The sequence below is a fragment of the Solanum verrucosum genome, unplaced genomic scaffold (genome assembly GCF_900185275.1).
Source record: "Solanum verrucosum unplaced genomic scaffold, falcon-dt-bn FXZP01000207.1, whole genome shotgun sequence".
NCBI lineage: Eukaryota > Viridiplantae > Streptophyta > Magnoliopsida > Solanales > Solanaceae > Solanum > Solanum verrucosum.
This window is the reverse complement of record NW_026019996.1, coordinates 1,196,667-1,223,290: the sequence shown is the minus strand read 5'-3', so window position 1 is coordinate 1,223,290 and position 26,624 is coordinate 1,196,667. Positions and strand designations below refer to the sequence as shown.

The following is a 26,624-nucleotide window of genomic DNA, read 5'->3' as shown; positions in this document are numbered from 1 at the left end:
TAAGCTAAATGATGAAAACGATCAAGATATTCAGAGACATTCTCAACCAACTTTGTATATGTTTTCCACATATGCAAACAATTCAACCTTGACAAAGATGAGAAATGAGCAACATGTACAACTACATAATGATTTAATTCAGGTAATTAAGGAGGTTTCTTCCAAGTACAAGGCATGGGCAGAATAGGCTGAAGATGAAGAATATCAAAATGATGGTAGTGAAAGAGAAAGCTTACATGAGATTAGCTCACCAATTTCGGGTAGTAATCTCAACCATAATGCACCTATTTTTGTGCCCAAGAGTAGTGAAAAAATTACAATTATGGTGGATACTTCAATTGATAGCAATCAACACCATAAAGAGTATGGTATAATGACAATCAATAGGTGTAGACAACCATAGATGAATTCATTGAGGCAGCAACCAGATCAAGGGCATTTGGGACAACAAGAAAGTGCAATTACAAAGAAGAATGAGTCAGGGGTCTTAGCATCGGTACTTAGTCCAACTAATGCTTTTGCTATTGATTTGGGAGAGAATTTTTTGACGAAGATGAAGAAGACAATATAGTTAGGCATATGATTTGAGAAAGTAGTTAGGGATGGTGATATCTTACCTAGGTAATGTTGGGTTTAGCAAGGTGTGAATGAGAAATAAAAAGAGAAAATGGAAATTGGAAGAACCAGTGAATTTTGGGGGAACCAATTTTGGAGGGAAAATGAAAAGTCACTGCAAAAGTGCAAATGAAAGGTCATTTTTACCATATTGGTAGAAAAAAGGAAATTGTTGTCCTTGTATTAGGAAACACTTCCTTTAGTTCTTAAAGGGTTAAGAAAAAGGTGCCCCCTCGCGCCGTCGTCGTCGCTCGCTCAGCCTCAGCCTCGGCCTCGGCCTCGGATATGGATTTGGCAAATGATTTGATTGATAATACTTTTGGACAAAATTTATTTAATCACTTGTTAAATCATTTCCTTTCTCTTATAAATTAATTCATAATGTTAATTAAATAACAGAATTAATTTGGCGCAACTGAATTTATTTGAAATTCACGTGTAACGGTAATCCTTCCAAAAATTTGTTACTTTTCCCAAACGGTAATCCTTCCAAAAAGTCGTTACTTTTCCCAAAGGACACAATGTTCTGCAAAAAATGGGTCTGAACAGATTTTTCTGAACAGACTCGTTCCTTGCTGCAAATGGCTATAAATAAGAGGTCTTTTTCATTTTTTCAAACACTGAAAATTTTTCTCTCTGCATACATTTTCTTACATAAATAAAATTGTCGATCGACTGAGTCTGTGTGTGCTCTTGTTGCTGTTCTTGCGTTCGCTGAAGTTATTGAAGTTTGAGGTACCGCTACTTCTTTAACAGGTTAATCCGTTTTATCTTGGGAGGAATTAATCTGCAACCTCGGGTACAGTGAGGGGATTAAATTTCTTAAGGAAACACAGTGGTTTTTGTGGACTCAGATTAAAAATCATTCTGTCTATTTCATCTTTTTTCTGTTTCTAGATTTTTGACTAACCTGAATACAGGAGATAACAATATTAAGAAATTTATTAGTTTCTGTATTTGAGGTTTCTGGAGATTAAAACCTTTATGGTTTTCTACTCTATTTGAATTTTTAAAATTCATTCGGTTAACGATTAAAAGAACATAAAAACTTTACCGTTAAATCAGAAACAGTTGGTGTAAGAATTTATTCTTTACTGGTAGTTTTCACATATTAAATTGTCTGTCATTTGTGACAGAAAAATGACTAATTCAAGTCAAGTAAATGCTGGAACAGTAAGTGCTGCAACAACATTGGTTGCACACAATCGTTCAAATGCTGCCCAAGCACCGGCTGAGAAACCTGCAAAGTTTTCTGGAGTCGACTTCAAGAGATGGCAGCAAAAGATGTTTTTCTATCTGACTACGTTGAGTCTGCAGAGGTTCATTAATGAGAACGTTCCTGTTATGTCGGATGAAACTCCGCCTGAAGAACGATTCTTGGTAACAAAAGCATGGACACATTCTGATTTTTTGTGTAAAAATTATATTCTGAGTGGCCTGCAGGATGATCTATACAATGTGTACAGTAATGTGAAAACCTCAAAAGAACTTTGGGATGCTTAAGAAAAGAAGTACAAAACAGAGGATGCCGGAATGAAGAAGTTTATTGTGGCAAAGTTTCTGGACTATAAGATGATAGACAGTAAGACCGTCGTCACCCATGTTCAAAAATTGCAGGTCATAATTCATGATCTCCTTGCTGAAGGTATAAATTTATTTAATACATATGTTGGAAATATTAAGTTTATTCTTAATACTCACATAATCTTTAATGTAGGATTGGTTGTAAATGATGCTTTTCAAGTGGCTGCAATTATTGAGAAATTACCTCCATTGTGGAAGGACTTCAAACACTACTTGAAACATAAACGCAAGGAGATGACTGTTGAAGATCTCATGGTAAGGCTGAGAATCGAAGAGGACAACAAGGCCGCAAAAAAGAGGTCACGTGGTAATTCAGCAATATCTGGAGTAAATATTGTTGAAGAAGATCCCACAAAATCAAAGAAAAGAAATAAAGCATATGGTCCAAAGAGCAATCCTCCTAAGAAGAAATTCAATGGAAGCTGCTTCAACTGTGGCAAACGTGGTCATAAGGCTACTGAATGTAGAGGTCCCAAGAAGGACAAGAAGAAGAATCAAGCAAATTTGGCTGAATCCAAAGGAAAGATGGACGATCTTTGTGCAATGCTTTCAAAATGCAACTTGGTTGGAAATCTAAGAGAATGGTGGATAGATTCTGGTGCCTCATGCCATGTTGTGCCAACAAAGAATTATTTTCATCATATACTCCAGCACCTATAGACGAGAAGTTGTTTATGGCAAATTCCGTTGTTGCAAAGGTGGAAGGAACTGGCAAGATCCTCCTAAAGATGACATTAGGCAAGGTGGTGACTTTGAACAGGGTCTCGTATGTTCCGGAATTGCGAAAGAACCTAGTTTCTATACCAGTTCTGACTAAAAATGGATTCAAATGTGTATTTGTTTCTGATAAAGTTGTAGTAAGTAAGAATGAGATGTATGTAGGAAAAGGTTACCTCACTGAGGGCCTTTTTAAACTCAATGTAATTGCAGTCGATATGAATAAAGATTCTACTTCTTCTTACTTGCTTGAGTCTAAATGTTTATGGCATGAACGTTTCGGACACGTTAATAACAGAACCTTGCGAAAACTGATTAACTTAAATGTTTTGCCTAAATTTGAGTGTAATAAATCAAAATGTCAAGTTTGCGTTGAATCTAAGTATACTAAGCATCCTTATAAATCTGTTGCAAGGAATTCATATCCCTTACAACTAATTCACATTGACATTTGTGACATGAAGTCAACACCAACACGTGGTGGGAAAAAGTATTTCATAACTTTTATTGACGATTGCACTAGATATTGTTATGTTTATTTGCTAAATGGTAAGGATGAAGCAATAAATGCATTTAGGTAATATAAAACTAAAGTTGAAAATCAGTTGGACAGAAAGATCAAAATGATCAGAAGTGATAGAGGTGGAGAATATGAATCTCCATTTGCAGAAATATGTTTGGAAAATGGAATAATCCATCAAACTACTGCTCCTTACTCTCCACAATCTAATGGAATTGCAAAAAGAAAAAACGAACTTTAAAGGAAATGATGAATGTCTTACTTATAAGTTCAGGTTTACCACAAAACTTGTGGGGGGAGGCTATCCTTACATCAAATCAAATACTCAATAGAGTGCCTCATACGAAGACACATGTTATTCCATATGAGAAATAGAAAGGTAGAAAACCCAACTTGAAATATTTCAAAGTGTGGGGGTGTCTTGCCAAGGTCCAGGTACCTATACCTAAGAGGGTGAAAATAGGGCCTAATACTGTGGATTGTGTATTCATTGGATATGCCACAAATAGTAAGGCATATCGATTTTTGGTTCATAAGTTCGAACATCCGGATATTCATGATAATACGGTAATGGAATCAGATAATGCTAAATTTTTTGAACATATCTATCCGTATAAAACTAGACTTGAGTCATCTAGTGGAGGGTCTAAACAACCTCGAGAAGAACCAAAAGAGAATGAAACCAATGAAGAGAGTCCAAGGCGCAGTAAACGTCAAAGGATAGCTACTTCATTTGGATCTGATTTTGTAACATTCCTTCTTGAAAGTGAGCCTCAAACATTCAAGGAAGCGATGTTGTCTAGCGACTCAACCTCTTGGAAGGAGGCTATCAATAGTGAGATTGAATCAATCTTAAGCAATCATACCTGGGAGTTGGTTGATCTTCCTCTAGGGAACAAACCCTTGGGTTCAAAATGGATCTTCAAAAAAAAGATGAAAGATGATGGAACTATTGACAAATATAAAGCAAGACCTGTTGTCAAAGGCTTTAGACAGAAAGAAGGTCTTGATTATTTTGACACATACTCGCCAATGACTAGGATTACATCAATTCGGATGTTAATTGCCCTAGCTGCAGTATACGATCTTGAAATCCATCAAATGGGTGTGAAAACCGCATTCTTAAATGGAGAGCTGGAGGAAGAAATCTACATGGAACTGCCTGAGGGCTTCGTAGTTCCCGGCAAAGAAAAGAAAGTATGCAAACTTGTTAAGTCACTTTATGGGCTAAAACAAGCACCGAAACAATGGCATGCAAAGTTTGATCAAACCATGTTGTCAAATGGATTTAAGATCAATGAGTGTGATAAATGTGTTTACATTAAAGACACTACGGATAAGGAAGTCATTGTATGCCTATATGTGGATGACATGCTGATAATGAGCAAGGACATTGCCAATATAAAAGCTACTAAGTGTATGCTTGCTAGTAAGTTTGATATGAAAGATCTAGGAGTAGCCGATTTAATATTGGGTATAAAGATTCACAAAACTCCTAACGGTATAGCATTGTCTCAATCTCATTATATTCAAAAGGTACTTGAAAAGTTCAAGTATTTGAATTTCAAAAAGGCAAAGACTCCAATTGATGTGAACCTTAATCTTGCTAAGAATAAAGGTGAAAGTCAGTCTCAATTGGATTACGCCAGAGTATTGGGAAGTTTGATGTATGTCATGAATTGTACACGACCAGACATAGCCTGCGCTATAAGTAAACTGAGTCGATACACAAGTAATCTCAATCAAAATCATTGACTTTTTAATAGTTTCTAAGTTTGATACAGGGTATACCAAATAGTGTATCTACATGATAACACAGTTAGAAACCACCTATGAAAGTGTGAAGTGTAAGCCACTTCAAGGAGAATCCAGTAAGGCCAGTTCTCTAAGCACTTATTAACCGAGATGTGTTCATGGCTGAAACGAACAAAACAATGAGAAACAAAAATAGTTCAAGGGTTGATTGTTTGACTTATGTTGTCTAGGTATACACTAAAGCTTGACGGTTCAAATATATCAAATCTACCGATTGACCGAGTATATCCGATATATGTTCACTACGAAAAGTTTAAAGGGAAACCTACTTATCCATATGCGATTAACTCTTACTTACGAAACACACAAGTTTTTCATGCATATGTTTTAACAATAGTCATTCCCCATTCATGTGGGGGATTGTTGGGTTTAGCAAGGTGTGAATGGGAAATAAAAAGAGAAAATAGAAATTGGAAGAACCAATGAATTTTGGGGGAACCAATTTTGGAGGGAAAATGAAAAGTCATTGCAAAAGTGCAAATGAAAGATCATTTTTACCATATTGATAGAAGAAAGGAAATTGTTGTCCTTATATTAGGAAACACTTCGTTTAGTTCTTAAAGAGTTAAGAAGAAGGTGCCCCCTCGCGCCGTCGTCGTCGCTCGCTCGGCCTCAGCCTCGGCCTCGGCTTCGGCTTCGGCTTCAGATTTGGATTTGGCAAGTGATGTGATTGATTGATATTATTTTTGGACAAAATTTATTTAATCAATCTTGTTAAATCATTTCCTTTCTCTTATAAATTAATTTAGAATGTTAATTAAATAACAGAGTTAATTTGGCGCAATTGAATTTATTTGAAATTCACGTGTAACGGTAATCCTTCCAAAAATTCGTTACTTTTCCCAAACGGTAATCCTTCCGAGAAGTCGTTACTTTTCCCAAAGGACACAATGTTCTGCAAAAAATGGGTCTGAACAGATTTTTCTGAACAGACGCGTTCCTTGCTGCAAATGACTATAAATAAGAGGTCTTTTTCGTTTTTGCAAACACTCAAAATTTTTCTCTCTGCATACATTTTCTTACATAAATAAAATTGTCGATCGACTGAGTTTGTGTGTGCTCTTGTTGTTGTTCTTGCGATCGCTGAAGTTATTGAAGTTTGAGGTACCGCTACTTTTTTAACAAGTTAATCTATTTTATCTTGGGAGGAATTAATCTTCAACCTCGAGTACAGTGAGGGGATTAAATTTCTTAAGGAAACACAGTGATTTCTGTGGACTCAGTTTAAAAATCATTCTGTCTATTTCATCTTTTTTCTGTTTCTGAATTTTTGACTAACCTGAATACAGGAGATAACAGGTAACAAAGAAGTAGAAGCAACAAAAACAAAAAGAAGACACATGAAAGAAAACATAGTTGGGATGGTAAAATGACTAGGGAGTTATTTGTTTCAAGGCACCTATCAATGCAACTGGTAAAGCAGAATCATATGACAGTGTCAATAGCATCAAGATCCAATAGATCCAAGAAGAAATGATGAATCATCAATTATTGTTGGATAGCTTTGAAGAAGTAGAAGACAAGAGGAAAATACTTCAGGTTACTTCAGACGGACAATCTATCTTTTTAAATTTATACGTTTTTAAAAGGAAGCTCAAGTTTGAAAACTTAACTTTCTTCTTGACTTTCATATTTTTGCATTATTTAAGCATCCTCATTTGTAATAGGGAAAATTACGCAAGTTGGCAAACATCACTAGGTTATTAGTCAATTAGGGTATAGTTTAATTTATTTACTGTCAGTAAATATAGTTTCAGGTTTTTTTGTCGTTAATAATGGGACCCACCACCTCTTTGTATACCGAACTAAAGAAACCTTCACCGGCTCTTGTATATGATTTTATACAAAATCAAATTTATCTCTCCTATCCTCATTCCCTATTTTTCTCCAAAAATCACTCTTCCACTTTCAATTTGAAATTCGAATTTCACCTTCTCCCTCCAATCGTGTTTTCACTTTTCGCAGGTACCCACCAAAATTGTGGGTGAATCTTTTTTTTTCGTTTTTCAACAATTGTATATGTATTATGCTTGTTAGTTTTTTGATAAATTTTTTTAAAAAAATTCCCTCATTACTTATCAGATTATCAGTTTTTCAAAAACAAAATGGATGATTCGACTCCATCTAAGAGGACTGCGAGAGGTACGTCATTGCATATCCAAGTTGTTGACAATTCACCTTCGTTTTCAATCGGTTTAACTCAAGATTTTGAGTCAATGCTGGGTCTATGACAAAATCTATACAATTTCTAGATGAAAAATCTATTGAAGAATTGAGATCCAAGAAGGAAAAAAAAAGAAAAAAAGGACCCAATTGCAATTCAGAAAGTCATCAACAATGCCAAGGCAAGCGACATTAAAATTGTTGAAGGAGGAAGTAAGAGAAAAGCCTAAGACAGTGATTCAAAGGAGATTATGTCTGCTTCATCAGATCTGGACAAATCTGAAGAGCATCAGGTATTTGCTTAAAACACAATTGTATCTGAATATTTGTATATTTCGTTAGTTATTTACAAATTTACATAAAATATGTATATTTTCTGCTTAAATCATATTTGTATATAAATATCTGTAAATTGTATATTTCAAATTCAAATCACATTTTGTATTAGTTATTTGTATATTTTGTTTAGTTATATACAAGATTACTTGAAGTCTATATACAGTTTCTGTCTAAATCACAATTATATATTGATATTTGTGTATTCTATTAGTTATATACAAATTGCTTGAAGTTTATGTATATAATTATTAATAAAAAAATAAACTCATTTTACACGCATTTGCATATGCTCATATACAAATATAACACATATACAAAGTTACTAATTTGCAAATTGATATATATAATTAAATACAATGCATTTATATACAATTCATTTCACACAATTCCTATATACATTAAACAATACACAAACCTTACACAATTATATATACAAATAGATTACACCAAAAATTAACAAATTACAGCACACCCTTTTTGTCGAATCATACATGATTATTGACATACTAATTTTATATAATTAATTACACATATACATTGTATAAGAATTTTACACGATTACTTGCATATATACAGTAAAATTTACAAAGGGATTTTTTTATCAAATTAAAGCACACATTTTTTGTCGAATCATATACACTTCATATATATAAATTGTGTCATTCAATTTTTTGAACAAAATATTAAAATAGAATTGTTAATATACGATTTATCTAATCTTGTATAAGCAAATAGAAATTTTTATGAACCATTAGAATCAACAAAACAAAAAAAAAACATTTTCAAAATTTCAATTATATGGTATACAAATCAGTTGTATACTTTCTTACAATTCAAAACACGAAGTTTCTTCAAAGAAACCTTACATGGCGTTGAATATACAAAAATAGTGATTAATCCGATAGTTTAGTCGTCTGAGGTTGGTATGGTCTTTCTATCGCTATAGAACTCTTTTTTGGAAAAATATTTGATTTTGGACGTTTAGCTTGAATCATGGGATTATGTAAATTTACTGAACCGTATTTAGCGCTCATGTTTCCATTCATTTAGAAAAATAAAATATTGTATAAATTTAAAACAAAAAAAACGTTTTATACAAAATTAAAGCTCCATAGCAAACTAAACCATAGCCATGGAATGTAATTATATAAACTATACCTATGGAGCGTTATTTCAGTAAATCCATTTGCCATATATAAAATTTTCCCTTTGTAATATCATTATAGAGTATATTACAAACTCTATGATGATCAAGAGATATCTACTCATTAGCAATGACATTACATTATAGAGTATATTACAAACTCTATGATGATCAAAAGATATCTACTCATTAGCAATGGCGAGCAACCTTGCCTAGCATGGGAAATAACATTAAAAAAAACAGGGATCGTCAAGTATACCTAGACCTTCAGCCGGACAACCACCAGTGAAGTGATGAATCGGTTTTTAGGAGTGCTTTTGTTCCGTCACATAAAAGAAATTTCGATTAATTTCAAAACTTTACCTAATTCTCAAATAGCAATCGTAAAAGCAGTTGTTTGAATTTCTTAGCCCAACACTGTTTTTCCATGCAACGAATAACAAATTAGCTTGTAATAATACTCCAAATAGCTTTGGAAAAACAAAGATTTAGAGTAAAGTTGAACACCAGATTTTTTCTACTTACAAAAAATTGCACAACTTGGCAACTTGATCACAAATACTAAAGAAGCTATCAGAGGACAGACTGCACATGCTAACCTTTTAAATAATCTTAAGAGCACATCTTCACATCGATTTTGACATAAAAAATTATGATGAAGTCAATGACAAAATCCTACTTTTCTATAGAAATGCATGTGCTATCTTAAATTTTTATTCTTTATATAAACCATTTGGTATCCAAAATTTATGGATTAATTTGAATCGAAATCTCTGATTAACTGTAGAAGAATCTCATCACATTCCTAGGTGGTTAATATGTATAAGCATAATTAGAAAAATCTGATCATTTTTAGTCCAAGACCTTAATGTTTGTGGTATTCTCGGGACGTCTTGGAGATAGTGCAAAATATACATTTATCAATTGTCTCTGCAAATATGATCAAGCATGGAAGTATAGTTCCATCTACTAGGACTCTTCAGGAATCAAAATATAAGTAAGCACATTCCCCCTCAACTATCTTTTTTTTATCACCGTGGTGTTCGGACTAGTTTTTGTGCACCTCGACTAATTCCACGTAATATATGTCACCTCCCACCAGCAACAGATTTGCCCTCGACTATTTCCCTAATAACATTTCAAAAGACCTACTCAATGATATCATGCATGAAGCTAAGGGACATGGGACAAATGGTTAGGAGATAATCTAAGTGGCAAAGGACACTAACCAAATGGCTTTAGTGCATGGAAGATGATATACAAGTGGCAAAGGGGACCAAAATACTTTTCTTCTAGTATAGATCGTCACTATGCATATAAAGTGATACATCCTCCCCAGTAGGCTGTAGCATATTACACCAGAAAACTTTGCCAATCATTAGCAATCATTAACTTCTACTTTTCTATAGATCCTAATTGTTTCTCCTTTTCTCATTTCCTAACTTGGTTTATTCATTTAGTATTTGGTTTGTTGTTTCTGCTTTCTACTTCCTCTGAATTCTTTGGAGTCATTTGATTTGTGTGATAAGAATAATAATTTTAGGTTGGGAAGTACTAGGAATTTTTTTGATAACAAAGAAATTCCTCGTGGGTTAGCTCGCCCAACCCTAATTATGCTCACAAATTCAGAACTTAAGGTTCACCTTTTTATTCTGCTCCCACTAAAATACCATGCTTCAGTCAATCACGATTCAAATTTGTGACCTATACCTAATGTGCAGTACATTTATTGCATCATTACCACTGAACTAAAGTCCTATTGGCCCTAGAGGGTACTAATGGATCACCTATTATGCAAAAAAGTTATCCACAAACTAAAAAGGCAATTTGCACACAGTAATGATATAGCTGGATTTTTAATAAGAAACATCAAATGTGAAACAATGGAAAGTATTGCTGATTGGGGAAAAGCTGCTTAGAATAAAGATAAAAAGATAAATACTGTTCAGAGATAACATTAATGTATGCAGATTGGAGAAAAGCTGCTTAGAATAATATATATATATATATATACTGTTCAGAGATAACATTATTCAGCTAGAACTCAAATAATTTCTGATCGAATCATTTTTACTATGCCTCAAATATTCTAATTATACAATAAATCAGGGAAGTACATGCATTGCTTACTACGGAGCAGCGGTAACATTTCAAATCTAGACATCAAACAGCAATCAAAGTGGAAACGAAGGCGTTCTTTGTTACTCATATGATTTTGAAGCAGGGGAAGTATTGTTGCAATTGCACTATTCCCATGGTGAACTGTCAATTTCATCATAATTCAATTGATGCATCTTGGAATGCTAAATATACCATTCTCAACGGTTGTAGTCTCGAGCACGCAAATCATTATCAGCTTTCCCAACTGGGGATATTGGGAGAGCTACATCATTTGTTGCACCAGCTCCAGTCTCCATGCCTATTAGAGGATCAGATTCATCTTCTTTGGTCTGTAATCATTAAAATGGAAGTAGAAGTGATGACATTAGCTGTATGACTAGTCAAGTACTGTTTTATACGTCCGACAATGAAATAAAATGGATCTGATGAAACAAAAGTATCATGTTATACCTGAAGTTGTACTGATGCTTCTGAAGCTTTTTTCTGACCTTCACGAGTGCAATAATATGAATAAAGAACCATTCCCATCATAGCAACAAAGATCCCAAGAATGTTCCTCCAGTTGAATGGGTCATGAAGTAAGATATATCCAAAAGCTAATACTAGACAGGTTTTAAGATGGCCAAGGACTTGGTAGGTGACAGGGGATGTTCTTCCAATCACAAGGAATGTGCTAAAGTTAACAGAAACTGAGATCAAGCAGGACATAGCAATGAAAGTCTGCACTTACAAAAATGAATTAGATCTGGAACCATACCCCATCCATTACTATAGGAACAGTAAGGACATTGTCCAAGATGGGTTTATAATGCTTACCAGCACTTGTGGCGTATATCTGAAGGCAAATACATTTTGCTGAGTCAAAAACTTATCCAGAAACGGACCGGAGACGAACAAAGTCATGGCTTGATAAGGACAAGATTGATACAACAGTTGTGTTGAAGAAACCTTGAACTTCTTTTGGATGGTATTGGTCATCTGAAAGAGGCTAATTAAGAACTAACTTGAAGAAAAGATGTATGGACCATGACGATATACGGATGTGTGTGTGTGTGTGTGTGTGTATAATATATATACATAGGTCAAAATCCATAAATTGTTCAGACAATAATCAACTCACTACAGGAAAAGATCTAGGCATAGATTGGAATCCTACTTTTTGTTTTTGCAGAGGGATTCCCCTGACTTTATATCCACAAAACACCATCCTTGTTGTTTATATTAGTTACATCCTTGCTTACCATTTAAAAAAATATGTAAAAGAAGGAAATGCAACTCCAAAAGCAGCAGGCATAAAAAGTTCTCATACCAAGGAGTTGCTTGGCTTTATGACATTGAATCGAGATCAAATAAAGCTAAAATAGTATAGGATATGAAGTTTAAGGTCATCAAAAAAGATATAACAAAGCAAGTTATATGTTCAAGGTAGGTTACATAGATAACATAAAGATTTTGCATCTCCATATACTTAGAAGCTAAATATGAAAAGTGATAGCATGAAGATGCATCCATCACTAGTTAGCTGTTAAGCTAAAGACCTCTTATGACCCACAAAACTTGCCATATCTGATCCGTATGCAGCTTGAAATATGCAAAAACAGTGCAAACAATGGAAATAAGGAGCCAGCTACTTTAGAAGGATACAATTTGAGCAACACAAGTGGTAAGAACTGCAAGGAGTGACAAGATAGAGCCCAGGAAGTTCAGCTGTAAATCAGTTACAGTTGCAATTCCAACACCCAAAAGAAGGACGCAAAGAGAGAGTTGAATGCTCCGACTGTAATAAAAAAAGGAAATTTCAAGTTAAAGCTCAAATAGAGAAGAAGAATCTTATGAGAACCAAGTCTAGCAAAAAGTTACATAGCTAAAGCAAAATCCATTATTGCCAATATAAAAAAATCATCAGTAGATGAAGTACTTGCCCTCAGACCATCTTAAAATAACCAGTTGATTGCTTAGGGAAACATGATTCAGTCTTTACAGGTTTCACTAAGAATCAGTTTGGTTGCCATGATCTGATTTAACAGTACTGGATCACTATGAATGGATTGGTCAGTGAATCACTTACCTTGGCAGCTAATGTAACTTTAGGAGTTATCCAGTTCATCTTTTAGTCAAAGTTGCAGTGCAAAGGAAAATTAGCGACTCAAAGAGGAAAAAGGCATCAATCAAAACACTGATTAACCCAATACAAATGATAAACTAACCTGAATTTCTTGCTGAGGAAAATTGTCTCTAAAAATACAGTGCATGGTATGATTGCAAGCTTTGTCATCTAACACATTAGTGAGAAAGCTTGGAATTTAGGAAATTCATTATGCAGCCATGTTATCTGAAATAGAGATGAAGGGAAAGAACATACCTGATAAAAACCAACAGAATTGAAACCAAGGCTAAGGTTTAGCAACCCAATTGAAATTCCATTCAGAATACCAAATCCAACTACAGTTCTTGGATCAAAAGGTTTGTGTTCAAATAGCTTCATCCATAGCGCCACATGGAGGGAGCAAAAAGTGACCAGTAGATGCCAGCTCGTCAAAGTTGTAGCTGCCATAGAACAAAATTAATAGAGTACATTATCATCTCATCTCTATCTTGGAAATTATAACAGCCATTAAGCCAACTTGAAAAATCTAGGTAAAAACAGTAGATCTTGATCCTTAAGTGGTTTGAACATGAATTTGCAACCACAAAGTATTATTCCCTGCAGTTTAATAGTTCAAAACTATCTAAACATAGGTCATACCTTTAACTAAGAATCCAGCCACAGATTTATCTAAAGACACTAGTATAGAGGGAAGACTAACTTATTCATCCATCGGTGATTAGTACGGACAGTATCATGTCAGGACAACTTTTTATGTCATCAAAACGAAAAACAAGTAAGGAGGGAGAAAAAACAAAAGCATATCCAGCTTCAACATGCCTCCAAATTCTGGCATAGATATGTTATCAAATTAAGAGGATGATTTAAAAATCAGTAAGGAAGCCAAACATAGCTGCTGGAAATGAATCTTAGGCCTAATTTTAACCCCAAAAACTAGCACATGAGGGGAGGATTGTACAAGTGCGTGCATATAACGAAATTCAATAACCACCGACTTGGGACCTTTTCATTCTTCAACAATAGCACAAAAAGCAAAATTTAATCACATATTCACATTTTGATTACGTATTCAATATGACAAGCATCTTGTAAAATGCTGATCCATACAATGACAATTAACTTACCAAAACGAAAACCTAAAGAGCTCATAAGCGCTTTATTGCATATCACAATAGATACTGATGAAACAACAGATAGAGACAAAGCTCCAATGGTGCCAAGCTGAAAGCGCTTGTTCTCACTCATCCTTTCGGCTACAGCTCCTTGCTCCGCTAATTTATCTAGATCGAACAACAAATAAAGATAAACCTCAACATTCCACAGCAACAATCAAATGAAACAAAAAAATCAGTATGTACAAAATCTCACATCTGAAAGAAATACTTCCCAAAAACCAGCAACAAATTTGATCCAACACCACAAATTCTTCACGCTACCATTTTCAAAATTCCGTATAATTACAGATCCAATCAAGTTAACAAGCCTGTAAATGTATATTTTGTATGGATTTGAGAAACTTTTCGACTTCAATTTTAGGGTAAAAGGCTATGCAGTCAGTTCCAACTTCCAACTACAGTCTGGTACAAAGCGAGTGTATACAGAGAGTTTGATAATTTTGTATTCTGAAAATGTGAGTAAATTATATGTATGCAAATCTCAGTCAAAATCTGAGAAGGGGGACTCTGATGGAAGGGACGTGCTTGCATCTTCAACAAAAAAACAATTAACTCAATTAGTCTCTTAATATTGAAGGTTAGTACGGATTGGTCCTTAAAGTTTAATACTGAACATATAGAGTCCACCAAGTTTGGAATTTCTTGTTACTTTTAATTTGGTCCAACGTTTAATGATGTTTATCCAGTTAAGGAAATTAATTATTCCTTGAGTATTATATGTTAGACCAAATATTTTTTATTTATTTGAAAATTAATGTCTGATCATAAGTTTTAAATAAGAAGTTGTATTTCAAATTGAAAAGTCATTCAAAATCTTATTTTTACTTTCACTCTATTTACAATCAAATAACAATTGTAAAAATTTAAAATAAGCACACCTCAATCTTCAGCTTTAAATTTTTTAAATATAGTGAAAAAATATTTTTAATAGTATGTTGTAGCTCGTATATGGAAATCTAATCTATGACATTATATAGTTATCTATTTTGGGATATTACTTTTTTGGAAAAGATTTAATTGTATGTTTAGGTAAATTAATCAAGTGGGGTGATTTTGATAGTTTTAAACAATTGAAAGGTACAAATCATATTTAGAAAAAGTACATTTAAATTCTAAGCATAATACATAAATATGTCCTTTAAAAATTGACTTCAATTGACATCTATGTTCTATAGCTATGTGTGTGAAAGTAGACATTTTAACATGTATAAAATTGAATAAGTATACACACATGTTCGACAGTGCATAATACACTCAAGACTCTACATAAGATATAAAATTGTCATAAGGACGTCACATATGACGAATGTGTCTATTTTAAAACTCACAATTGAAGGATATAGATGTCAATTGAAATTAAATTAAATGTCATATTTATGTATTATGTCAATTCTAAATGTTCTTCATAAAGTGTATGACCAAACATATTTCAATTCCAACTCCAACTTTAACGTTATTTTTAAAAAAAATAAAGTGAATTTTTTTCGTGGTCAAAAGTCCACTTAATACATGAAAAATTGCAAATATGAATCTGGAGTCCCTACAATTCTTTTGTTTCAAATAAAAAAAATGATGTAATACATAATTAAATCTTAGGTAATATTATTTTAATTAGCAAGGAAAAAAGGTATTTTTTCTTCATTGGTATTGCAATGAATAGTTTGGAATAAGCATCTTTTGTTCTTGTTGTAATGCAATGACTGTTATGTTAATTCAGACAGAAATTAAAAGAAAGTTACAGCATGTTTGATATCGTTAAAAACGGTTTATTTTTAAAAGTATTTTCATAAGATAGCTTTTCAAAAAAAGTGCTTTTGAAAAAAGAATTTGGCTAATTCATTTAAAAAGTGTTTTGATAAGCAAATTGTGTTTGACTAATTTAAAAAAATAAATGCTTTAGAGAGTTAAATTACGAAAAAGGACAAGTATCAATGTACTTCTAATATTAAGATTATTTTATAGAAATAAACTATTTAAATTTCTATTCCAAAAGTTTTAATTAATTTTTTATTTTAATTAAATTAAAATGTACCGTTCAACTTTTCAAACAATATTATACATAAATTAATTAATTAAATATTAATATAACATTAACATTATGATTTAAATATAATTAAAATATCAAGCAAACTAAATTTAAAAACTATTCCACAAGTTAAATCACTACATACGAAAAATAATATTGTTTTCTTAAAAAGCATTCTACATAAATTTTATTCTTTCTATTCCTGCAAAAATATGGTTATTACCTTTATTTCTAATTCTATAAAATAGTACGTAAAATAATATATAAAATATAAAATATAAAATATGAAATAATAATATATAAAATATGGTTTCTGTAAAGTTTGTTCTTTCAATTTACTTTATTCATTGAGACTTTATATGACAAAGAGGCACCATAAATAATAGGGTTTCACTCTTGTCTTATACTACTACATACCTAGTTTTGACTCAATTGAATCATGCCGTCCAAATGATAAAAGTTAGAGACAGCAATTATATTTGACTTGTCATTTAATTGATCTTTATTTGTTATTATATATGATTTTCTCTTTATTATATCTGGATTTGTAACCTTTTTAATAAAAAAAAATGTGAATTTGGCATTTCACTAAGGTAAAAAAATAGTTTCGAGAAAATTCATCTGTAAAAACTTGGAATATGTAACTGTCAAATAATTAATAGTATTATTTTAAGAAGAAATGGAGAAAACTTCTTTCGAGAGCATACATCTACTTCTAATGCAGGTTGTTAAAAACATAAACAATAAACCAATGCTTATGATTTACGAATTTGGTCCTTAAATGGTAAATTTGGGGATATTTTGTGATCAATGTAATCTTAATTTTTGTTACCTTTCTCTTTCTGATGTGGTTGAAATAGATATTTTAAAAGGTGGGTGTGTGAAGTGAGACGTTTTACAGAGTATGAGATGAGGCATAAGTCTCGCGAATTTTATGAAAAGTATATCTCATGTATCTTCAATTTTATAATTTTATTACTAAGTAAGAGTAATAAACAAATGAATCAGTAATAGTATAGACAAAAATATTACTACAATTATTAGATTTGATAGAGGTAACAACACCAAAATAATAATAGCTGAGATAATCTTTAATATGAAATCATTATTCATTTTATCATTGATCTCCACATTTACTAGTCCTTCCCATCCTCAATTAATATTTACACTGATTATTATTTATATATTTCAAAAAAAGAAGTATGATATAAAGTGTAAGAGTGATAACAAAAAATGGAGAGAATTGCCTAAAAACATAGTGTTATGGACTTCTATTATATCAATATCATGATTATTTGAACAAGTATTTATTAGGAAAAAAAGTTTGAAATATATCCAAACTTTTATCGAAATTATTGTAACAATCCTAATTTTTGTGCAAGATATATTATCCCTGCATTATTTAATAGTGTATTTCAAAGATACATAAGTGTTCAACTGGACAAGTTATTATTTATAACGATACAATATTTATGATGTCCACGTGGTCACCTATATATCTTTAAAATACAATATTAAATAGTGCAGGGGGTAATAGGTTCTGCACAAATTTTGGAATTGTTAAGCAATTTCGATCAAAGTTCGGATATATTTCCCTATTTATTATAATGTCAATTTTTATGATTATTGCTTTCTCTATTTATACATATTTTAAAAAATCACTATAACATGAAAACACAAGTGTAAATATCATTACGCTAATAATAAAACAAATATAATTTATTGAAAAAATATTTTAAAATAATAAAAACTAAAAATAATGTTCAGAACTTACTCTTTTACGTTCATGACTTATATATTAAAATAAATTCTAAAGTGGACACACAAATTCTAAGGTATACGCCTTATAGATCACACTCCAAAATATTTTTGATACGTCTCCAGCCCTGAGATTTGCCCGAAGACTTTGAAAACACTGGTTGAGACACCGATAACTATGAGACCAATGACCCTAAATTACAAACTAAAAGGACTCTTTATGTTTAATTGTTAATAAAAAGGACTAAATCAAGTCAATCCATAAACTTAATGGAGCAGCTGTGTTATTTTTATCGCATATCCAGCGCTGATGAACGTGGGATGCGTTTTTTTTTTTTCAATTATAAACGCGGAATAGCTGAAAAAGAAAAAGACCCTGGTGTGTTTGATTGATGTTTACGGGAACCATTCTCCTGAAAAAATTAATTTTTTTTTATAATATAAGTAAAAAAGATATTATTTTAAAAAATATTATTTCAATATTATTTGTCTCAAGGAGTGACGGATAAAGTGGGGAGTGGGGGTGGGGGAACGGGAGTCTGAGAATAACAAAAATAATCAGAACAAGGAATGCCATTTGTCAAATTTATTTTCTTTATTTAATTTTATAAGTCACGTCAATTTTCTTATTTAAAAAAAAATTATTTTATTGTAAAAAAATTTAACTAGACAAATGTAGAAAAATTGATCATTTAAGGATATGATGTAATGGTTAATAAATGAAATAAGTTGAAAATTATGATGTTTTAAATTTAAATTTCAACTCAAAGTAAATAAAAATGTTACAGTAGGTAATTTCTTTTTATCTATTTATAACAATTATTTTAAATCTATTATTAGTGGGAGATGAAAAGTATCACGTGAAATCGATTAAAAAAGACAAAAAACTGAAAAATGTTTTCTGACCTACCAAACACATTTGAGTGGAAACAATTGAAAAATGACGGAGCGTGAAGGACAAGCACTAGTGGCGCGTGAAGATATTGCTGAACTAAAGCAGCCGCATCCACGTCATAATTACCCCCACACGGGAAAAAAAAAGATGTTCTCATTCTCATTGTAATCATCGATTGGTTGGTTGAAATTTTTAGTACCAAATTAGCTTCCTTCCATCATGATTATGGACTTCAACATACCCTACTAAGGAATCAGATTTTGTTTAGCTATAGGTTTAAGTATGCGAATTTCTCTATCTTCCTTCTTCAAAACTTCAAATTTGGGGTTTTGTGATGTGAATTTTGATACTTTATAGTGAAATTCAATGGGGCATTCCGACGATCTTTGCAACATAGAAGGGGACGGAGATGGGAGAAGTAATAACGGTGCTTCTGATGCTCCGTCAACATCGGCGGCGACTAGCTCTGCTTACAAGTTGTTCGGCCGGGAAACCTCTTTCCACCAGATGATGGGCGGCGGAAAAGGTAAATTCCTCTATTTTTTTCCTTATTTCATCTCATAGAGATCAGCTGGCAGAACTTCGCTCTCCGGTTTAACTGTTACGCCAAGTTTCATAGAAATGAAGCTGATATTTTGTCTGAAAATATGACCATATAACCTCGATTAAATATGAATTCTGAGTCTTAAGTTTGTGATTTTATGTTAGGATAGCAATTATAATGTATTGATCCAAGGACTAAGACTAGGAAGCGTGTAAAGTGAAAAACTATGCCTGTATATGATTCTCTTTTGTGCTCATGCTGGAAATGCCTGGAACTGTGGCCCTGCCGCTTTATGGTTGAACTTTCTGACTTTATTCATGGCGGTATAGAGCTTAACAACTCATGTTATTACTGGTTGAATCACTTTTTTATGCGTATTTCTCTCTTGCCTTGTATGAGGGATGTGTTCTAAAAATAGATTTTGGTAGTAGAGCTCAATCATTATATGAATCAAAGATGGCTCTCTAATGAAGGCTTAGTTATATTTCTTGACAATCTCCACATATGTTAGCTTCATTACCTCCTCTACTTCCTCTTTGAGTGCAGTAGCTTTCTCAATGCAGTTGCTAAATGGTTTACATTTTCCTTAAGTTGTGTCTTTTGCAAATTTGTTCTTGTTGCTTGATGACTTTTTTGTGACTGACTTGTTATTTCACTTGGTATAAGCTGCTGACGTTATATTGTGGAGGCGGAGGCGTGTCTCTTTTGGCATCATTGTTGCTGCTACAGTCGCATGGATCATCTTTGAGTATTCAGAGTTACCTTTCTTGTCAGTTTCTTCTGATGTTTTACTGATTCTGATAGTTCTGCTCTTTCTCCGTGCGAACTATGCAGCCTTCAGGAAGAAGTATTGTTCCCATACTCATTTCACTAATTTGCTCAGATATTTGTCTCCTTCTGTGTTTCGTTCTCCTATGGAGAAGTTCAACTGATATTTCTTTTTTCTATCTTCGACAGACAACTCCCAGCATTACCAGAGTTAGTCTTGTCAGAAGAAATGGTTAATAATGCTGCAGCATCATTTCGGGTCAAAATTAATTATATGCTTCTCATGGCTCATGATATCACTCTTGGCAAAGATTTCAAACTCTTCTTCAAGGTTAGTGCTCGTTAAGCGTGAGGATGTGATTCCTTATCCAAAAACAACAAAAAAAGGGCCAAAAACATAGGGGTGTGATTAATGCTGGACATTGTGCATCCAACTACAATAAATTAAACTAAATCATGAGCTCTGAAAAAACTTAAACAATGATCTCGAATTAGGTATTTAAGTGTTTTTCCCAAGTGCATAAACTGAAGAGAGAAAATTAGAATTGACCTGGAATCATGTTGAGAAAGGGAAAAAGCCATTGTTGTTATGTAATGTTTTAACTTTCAAGATAACAGAGTGGAGAATATCTAGTAACTCTGTGACATCGGTTGCAGATGACCAGTAATGTATTGTTTTCATTCAACAATTATAAGGTGCTTATGAATCTCGATGTTTGTAGTTTGATTTATTTCATAGTGAGTAGTAAGTATTACCTGGGGAATTTGTGGAGCGTAATTTGTGCCTTTAGGCCCACAACTGGCTTCATCTCCTTTCTGTCTTACGTGCAATAAATTATCCAGCTTGACTAGCAATTGATGATGTTACAGTAATCTACTTCCATAGAGCTACCCTTGGTAGCTGATGCTTAACTTATGGGTTGTAGTTATCATATCTTGAATATTGCGTCCTACTTTATTCTTAGGATACAAGTGTTGGACTGTTGGTTATAGTTTTGACTAATTGTCATTTGCATAGAACTGAGCTGGCCAATTTTTGACATGTTTGCAGGTAGTTATTGTTCTGTGGCTTCTATCTGTCATAGGAAGCGTAATATCTTTCTTCACACTTGCATATATTGGTATGTGCCTATTTCATTACATTATATGATGTAACTTGATGAATCTTTATAGATATATGTGTTCAATGAATTTATCCTTCCCTATTTATTTCTTGTTGTACTTTACTGAGTTTCCTTGGTCCCTTGTTTGACTGAGCACCCTTGTTCCAATTTAGTAAGGACAAACAAGAGAAACAGATTTGAATAGATTACTATAGTATTAAACTTATGAATCATACTATGGAAAAGAGCAATAAAGTACAAACATCGGGTAGATTTACTATGGAGACTCTATTTTGCTAACAAGATTTACAGAAATTTATTGTAAACAGCAAAATGGTTTCATATTCGTTTACATAGAGAAAATATATGATGAAGTAAGAATGTTCTTTGCTGGGTCTTTGAGACAAAACAACGTACATATCAAAAGTAACATGTAAAAAGAAAAAGAAAGTATACACATAATAAGTATGAATACTGTAACGCAGTAACGGATATGTAAGAAGGAGGGGTTGCATGTTTGAGAACAGTTGGAGCCTTGGAGGAGATTTAAAAGTCTCTTATACACATGAGCCTACGTTGGGAGTTTTGTTGAGCTTGTATTTAGTTATGAATGAGATAATCAATACTCAATAGTACGGAGAATGAAGATTTAAGGTGCATGCTATTTGGGGATGACATTGTATTAATTGACGCAATTAGTCAAGGAGTCAACCAAAAGTTGAAAGCATAACGAGCATTACTACAGAGGGTAATGATTTTAATGATAAGTAAAAATAAGACAAAGTATATGTAGTAAATTTAGCTTCCATAAGAAGATTAGTGCCTAAAAGTAGTCAATTAAGATATTTAGGCTCAATCTCTTCTAAGAATGACATGCTTGAAGAACTAACATAAATTCAATGGTCCTACTCTAAGTGGAATAAGTGATTGATGGACCCGGATGATTGACTATGGAAGGGAAAGGGATTGGAATTTTCTTGGTAAAACCCTTCTACAAAACTTTATTGAATTGAGAGGATACAATATTTTTATGCTTATCGGTTTGGATTCCTAGAGCTCGTAGGAAAGTATGCTCTCTCACTTCATTAGCAGTAAGAAGGGAGATTCTCTTAGTGGAAAACTTGAAGAAGAAGAGGATTACGTATGTGAACTTTGTGCTACATATGCAAAGACTAGGGAGAATATCTTGATCATTTACAGTTAAACTGTCCGACCGTAGACTAGTTATGATAGACTATGCTGAAAAATTTCAGAATATTGTTGTCAATGCTACCTGTAGTTGTGGATGTGTTGTTCAATTAGGTATCGAGCCAATGGGAAAAAGAAGGCAAAGACATTGAGATGTAGCTGGCCTTTTTGTGGCTTATAGAAGGAGAGAGAAATAAGAGAGCTTTTGAATGAGTTGAGAACACTTTGGTACAAATGAGAGCATGCCTTTTGTTTCTAGTCAATTTTTTGTGAGTGCCATGAGGTCCCAGTCAGTTTAGATGATTTGGTAATCTTTTATACTTTATAGAAGGGAAAAGGGTCAAAATACTCCTCAACTTTGGTTTATTGTTTGACTTTACCCTCGCCGTTAAAATGAAGTTAAATTTACCCCTTCCGTTACTAATTTCACCAAAATTACCCCTCATTAAACGGAATCCCCAAAATTGACCCAAATTACCCGAACTTTTTTTAAAAACCTTATTCCCTATTTTTAACCCAATTCCCTGACCTGCCCTTTCCCCTCTAGAGGATAACCCGATTCCCTATTCTTCAGCTTCTCTGGAGAGTATGCTAGGAGAGGGAGAAAAGGTGATTGCAGTTGAGCAAAAGCTTTCTACTCCTCCAGGGAGTGCGCACTGAGAGGGAAAGAAAGTGACTGTGGTCAATCAAAAACCGTCCGCTCCTCCAGGGAGTATGCTAGGACAGGGAAAGAAGTTGAATGTGGTCGATCAAAGACCTTCTTCCAAGGTTTACTCTCTTGAACCCTCAGAAATGATGAAGAAAAAGGCACCGCTGCCACCAAAGAGTGTTCACTCTCTGAAATTGGATTCCTCTAGTTACAAGATGCCAGAGACAGAGAAGAAAATGAAAATCTGTTTTGGCAAAGCATTCTCTTCCCTAAGTTGCTCGGACTCGGGTGCGGGTATCCGAGACGGATGCGAATCCGAGAGTCGGATTCGGCAAAATTTAAATTTTAAGATTCGGGGGTGCGAATCCGAGTATGGATACGGGTGCGGGGATACGGCTAATTGGTATACATGGTATATATAATATAAGGTGTAATATATTATATATACATGGTATAATTGTTTATTATTTTTAGAGTACCTCGAAAAATAAATTATATCAATAACAACAATAATAATATATCTAGTATAATCAAATAAGTGGATATATATATATATATATATATATATATATAAAATAAAATATTATTAAAAATATTTATGAAATATATTTAATAATGAATTGCATATTTTGGTATAATTACATACAAAATAAAAGGAGTATAATTGTTAAAGAAAAGAGAGAATATAATAAACATTAAAAGTATTAATTTATTTTATAAATAAAAAAGGACACACTTATCTAGAGAAACCCTTAGCCTTTAGTTTTCTTTTTCAAGAAAAGTTGAAAAGACTTTACTTTTTCAAAAAAATAAAAAAGTTGTACTTCCTGTACTTTTTCAAGAAAAAACTCCTCCTCTTTCTTCTTCTCTTTACTTTTTCAATGAAGAAAAAACTCCTCTTTCTTCTTCTTTTTACTTTTTCAAGCTTCTTACAGCTCCGCCGCCTCTCTGAAGAGGTCGCCGGAAACTGATCTCTTTTTCCCCAAATTTTTTTCTCGGCTCTGGTCAAAGTGTCCGGATCGGATTGACCGAATCCGACACGCACCACGCACCCGCACCCGCACCCGCACCAGTGTCGCGTCGAGACGGGTTCGCCTTCAAAAATGAAGAGTCCGCGCAACATAGTCTCTTCCTGAGCAGAGAAAGCTCAAAATGGTAAAATCTTCATCTAAGATCTTAGGAGGTGTAGATGCGGGAGTTAGAAAAGTCGGTGCTGTTAATTCTAGAAAACAAAAAATTGTGTCTAAAGTATCTACAGAGAAGTCTTTGAAGATCCCAACCGGGTTATCCTCTAGAGGGGTCGGGGCAGGTCGGGGCATTGGGTTAAAAATAGGGAATTGGTTTTTTTTTTTTTTTTTTTAATTCGGGTAATTTGGGTCAATTTTGGGGATTCCATTTAATGAGGGGTAATTTTGGTGAAATTAGTAACGGGAGGGGTAAATTTAACTTCATTTTAACGGCGAGGGTAAAGTCAAACAATAAACCAAAGTTGAGGGGTATTTTTGACCCTTTTCCCTTTACAGAATCATATTTTGTGCAAGTGTTTTTACTTTCTGTATCAACCCCTGTAAACCAGTGATTTTCCTCATCACATTGATAAAATCTTTACTTTGTCAGAAAAAAAAAAGAACAAAGAAAATGAAGATGCTAAATAGCAGTAAAATAAGATGGTTGAAAATGGAGGGGTGGTACATAATGATATATGATTGAAAATAGTTACCTGTTCCTCAAAAAAAATGATATGTGATTGAAGATACCTAATGAAGTGAAATGTAGATCTTATGACTATTGTGAAACCAACAATGTTATATGAGAGTGGATGCTTATTTATTTCTTTTTTTTTTTTTTTTAAATCGGTGGTATCCATGCTAGTTGCTCGCATCTCGACTAATCCACCAGATATCTACTATTTCCATTAGCATGAATATTGGGTAACAGTAACACCTTCCACCCAAGTTTAGATATGAAAGAATTCACTTACTAGCCAAAGTTACCAGTTTCCGGAAAAAAAAAAAAGAATTTACTTACTAGCCTCTGGTAGGGTTTAGACCTTGGTTAGGTGTAGTCTATTCCAGTTTCATTGATTGTTTGGCCACACTTTTGGTTATTGTTATTAGTACCAATCATATCTCTAAATGAAGATATTGCATGCTCCTTGGTTCAAATATCTTCATGTAGAGATGATTTTGATTCGTCTTAAAAGATTAATTAATCTCTAGTATTAAAATAAACAGTTTTGAATAGAGTGAAATGGATATAAAAGATTTATATAGTTGACCCTGATTAGTCTGGGATTGAAGCACAGTTGTTTGATTGACTTTATTCTATTGAGGCTTAGATTATATTGTAGTTGATAAGAAAATCTCAAGTTTGCATGAATAAAATCGTTAAGATTTTATGCACTGGCCTTCCTGTGAAACCAATGAATATCGTCTAAAATTGGGTGGGAGTGACCAAATAGAATGGTATATGCTTAAAAAGCGATGCACTTCTTTATCGAATTTTTACTGGTTTCATGTCCATCCTTATTTGTTGATCCACTGTCTGATGACCCCATGCAGATAATATAGTTCCACCACAATAAACATCCTCTTAGTTAGTCGGTCCCATTTCTGCAAAGATTGTGTTCATTGCATTTGTTTGGTTCAAATCATATTTCCCAAAGTTCAACAACAATTTATTTGCATCTTCCATGGTTTGAACTGTGTTTTTCTACACCACGGTCAGGTTGCAATTTTGATGTGTTTTTGCCTTCACAATTCGTCACAGGAACGATAATATTCATTACTGTGCCTGCCTTGTATAATAAATTTGAAGACCAAGTGGATCGATATGCTGGAAAGATCCACAGGCAATTTTCAAGGCACTACAAAATAGTGGATGAGAGCATTAGCAGGCTGCCCCGGAGTATCTCCAAGGACAAAGAACTATAGAGTCTTCTTTTACCAAGTAGGAGCATGTTGATTTGCATGAGACAAACCTTTTAGGTGTGCATTCCTTTGATCCTGATTCTCCTTTTCCATAGAATGAGGATGATCTGGAAATCTTTCCTGTTTCCAAACTTCAGTTTGGATTTTCAGAATTAAGCTAACAATGGCAATTGTCACCGACTCTCACCATCTACGCTGTCCTTGTGGCAGGTGTTACATAGTACAGATTTTTGTAAACAGCTTGTATTTTTTGTGTGTTGTTGTTGAAATGTTAACATCTCGGATAGATAACTCTTTTTTTTACAAGTTTAACAAGCACTTCAAAAAATGAATTGCCTGTTTCTCCTTCTTGCTTATTGCCTGCCTCTCTTCTTCATATCCACATCAATGTCTATTTTCATATCGCAACCAAGCATGAATTTCAGATGATATAAGTTCTGTCATGTTATTCTCACACGAGTAC

General features: G+C 33.3%; 3 protein-coding genes across 3 annotated transcripts in view; 1 reads left to right on the top strand and 2 right to left on the bottom strand.

Annotated features, from left to right (window-relative positions):
* Positions 1-26,624, bottom strand: part of LOC125819302 (bZIP transcription factor 18-like) — a 279,276-nt gene that overhangs the window by 233,968 nt on the left and 18,684 nt on the right. The window lies entirely within an intron of this gene.
* Positions 10,900-14,838, bottom strand: LOC125819338 (UDP-xylose transporter 3-like). Its single transcript, XM_049498790.1, has 8 exons — positions 14,494-14,838; positions 14,250-14,405; positions 13,381-13,565; positions 13,226-13,293; positions 12,663-12,795; positions 11,835-11,996; positions 11,469-11,738; positions 10,900-11,347 (listed from the first exon to the last, which is right to left on the bottom strand). The coding sequence occupies exons 2-8, from the start codon at positions 14,368-14,370 to the stop codon at positions 11,216-11,218; spliced, it is 1,071 nt and encodes a 356-aa protein (XP_049354747.1). The 5' UTR covers positions 14,371-14,405; positions 14,494-14,838; the 3' UTR covers positions 10,900-11,215.
* LOC125819341 (reticulon-like protein B16) lies at positions 19,141-26,493 on the top strand. The gene is made up of 6 exons (XM_049498794.1): positions 19,141-19,253; positions 19,337-19,505; positions 20,190-20,370; positions 20,481-20,622; positions 21,343-21,412; positions 26,001-26,493. Exons 2-6 carry the CDS (start codon positions 19,346-19,348, stop codon positions 26,162-26,164), a joined length of 717 nt encoding a protein of 238 aa, XP_049354751.1. The 5' UTR covers positions 19,141-19,253; positions 19,337-19,345; the 3' UTR covers positions 26,165-26,493.

Coding starts and splice junctions, on each gene's coding strand:
- LOC125819338 (XM_049498790.1), bottom strand. CDS start 14,370: ATGAGTGAGAACAAGCGCTTTCAGCTTGGCACCATTGGAGCTTTGTCT. Junction 11,739..11,834: donor GATATACGCCACAAGTGCTG/GTAAGCATTATA, acceptor TTGTAAGTGCAG/ACTTTCATTGCTATGTCCTG. Junction 11,348..11,468: donor AAGCATCAGTACAACTTCAG/GTATAACATGAT, acceptor TAATGATTACAG/ACCAAAGAAGATGAATCTGA.
- LOC125819341 (XM_049498794.1), top strand. CDS start 19,346: ATGGGGCATTCCGACGATCTTTGCAACATAGAAGGGGACGGAGATGGG. Junction 20,371..20,480: donor TATGCAGCCTTCAGGAAGAA/GTATTGTTCCCA, acceptor TATCTTCGACAG/ACAACTCCCAGCATTACCAG. Junction 20,623..21,342: donor ATTTCAAACTCTTCTTCAAG/GTTAGTGCTCGT, acceptor ACATGTTTGCAG/GTAGTTATTGTTCTGTGGCT.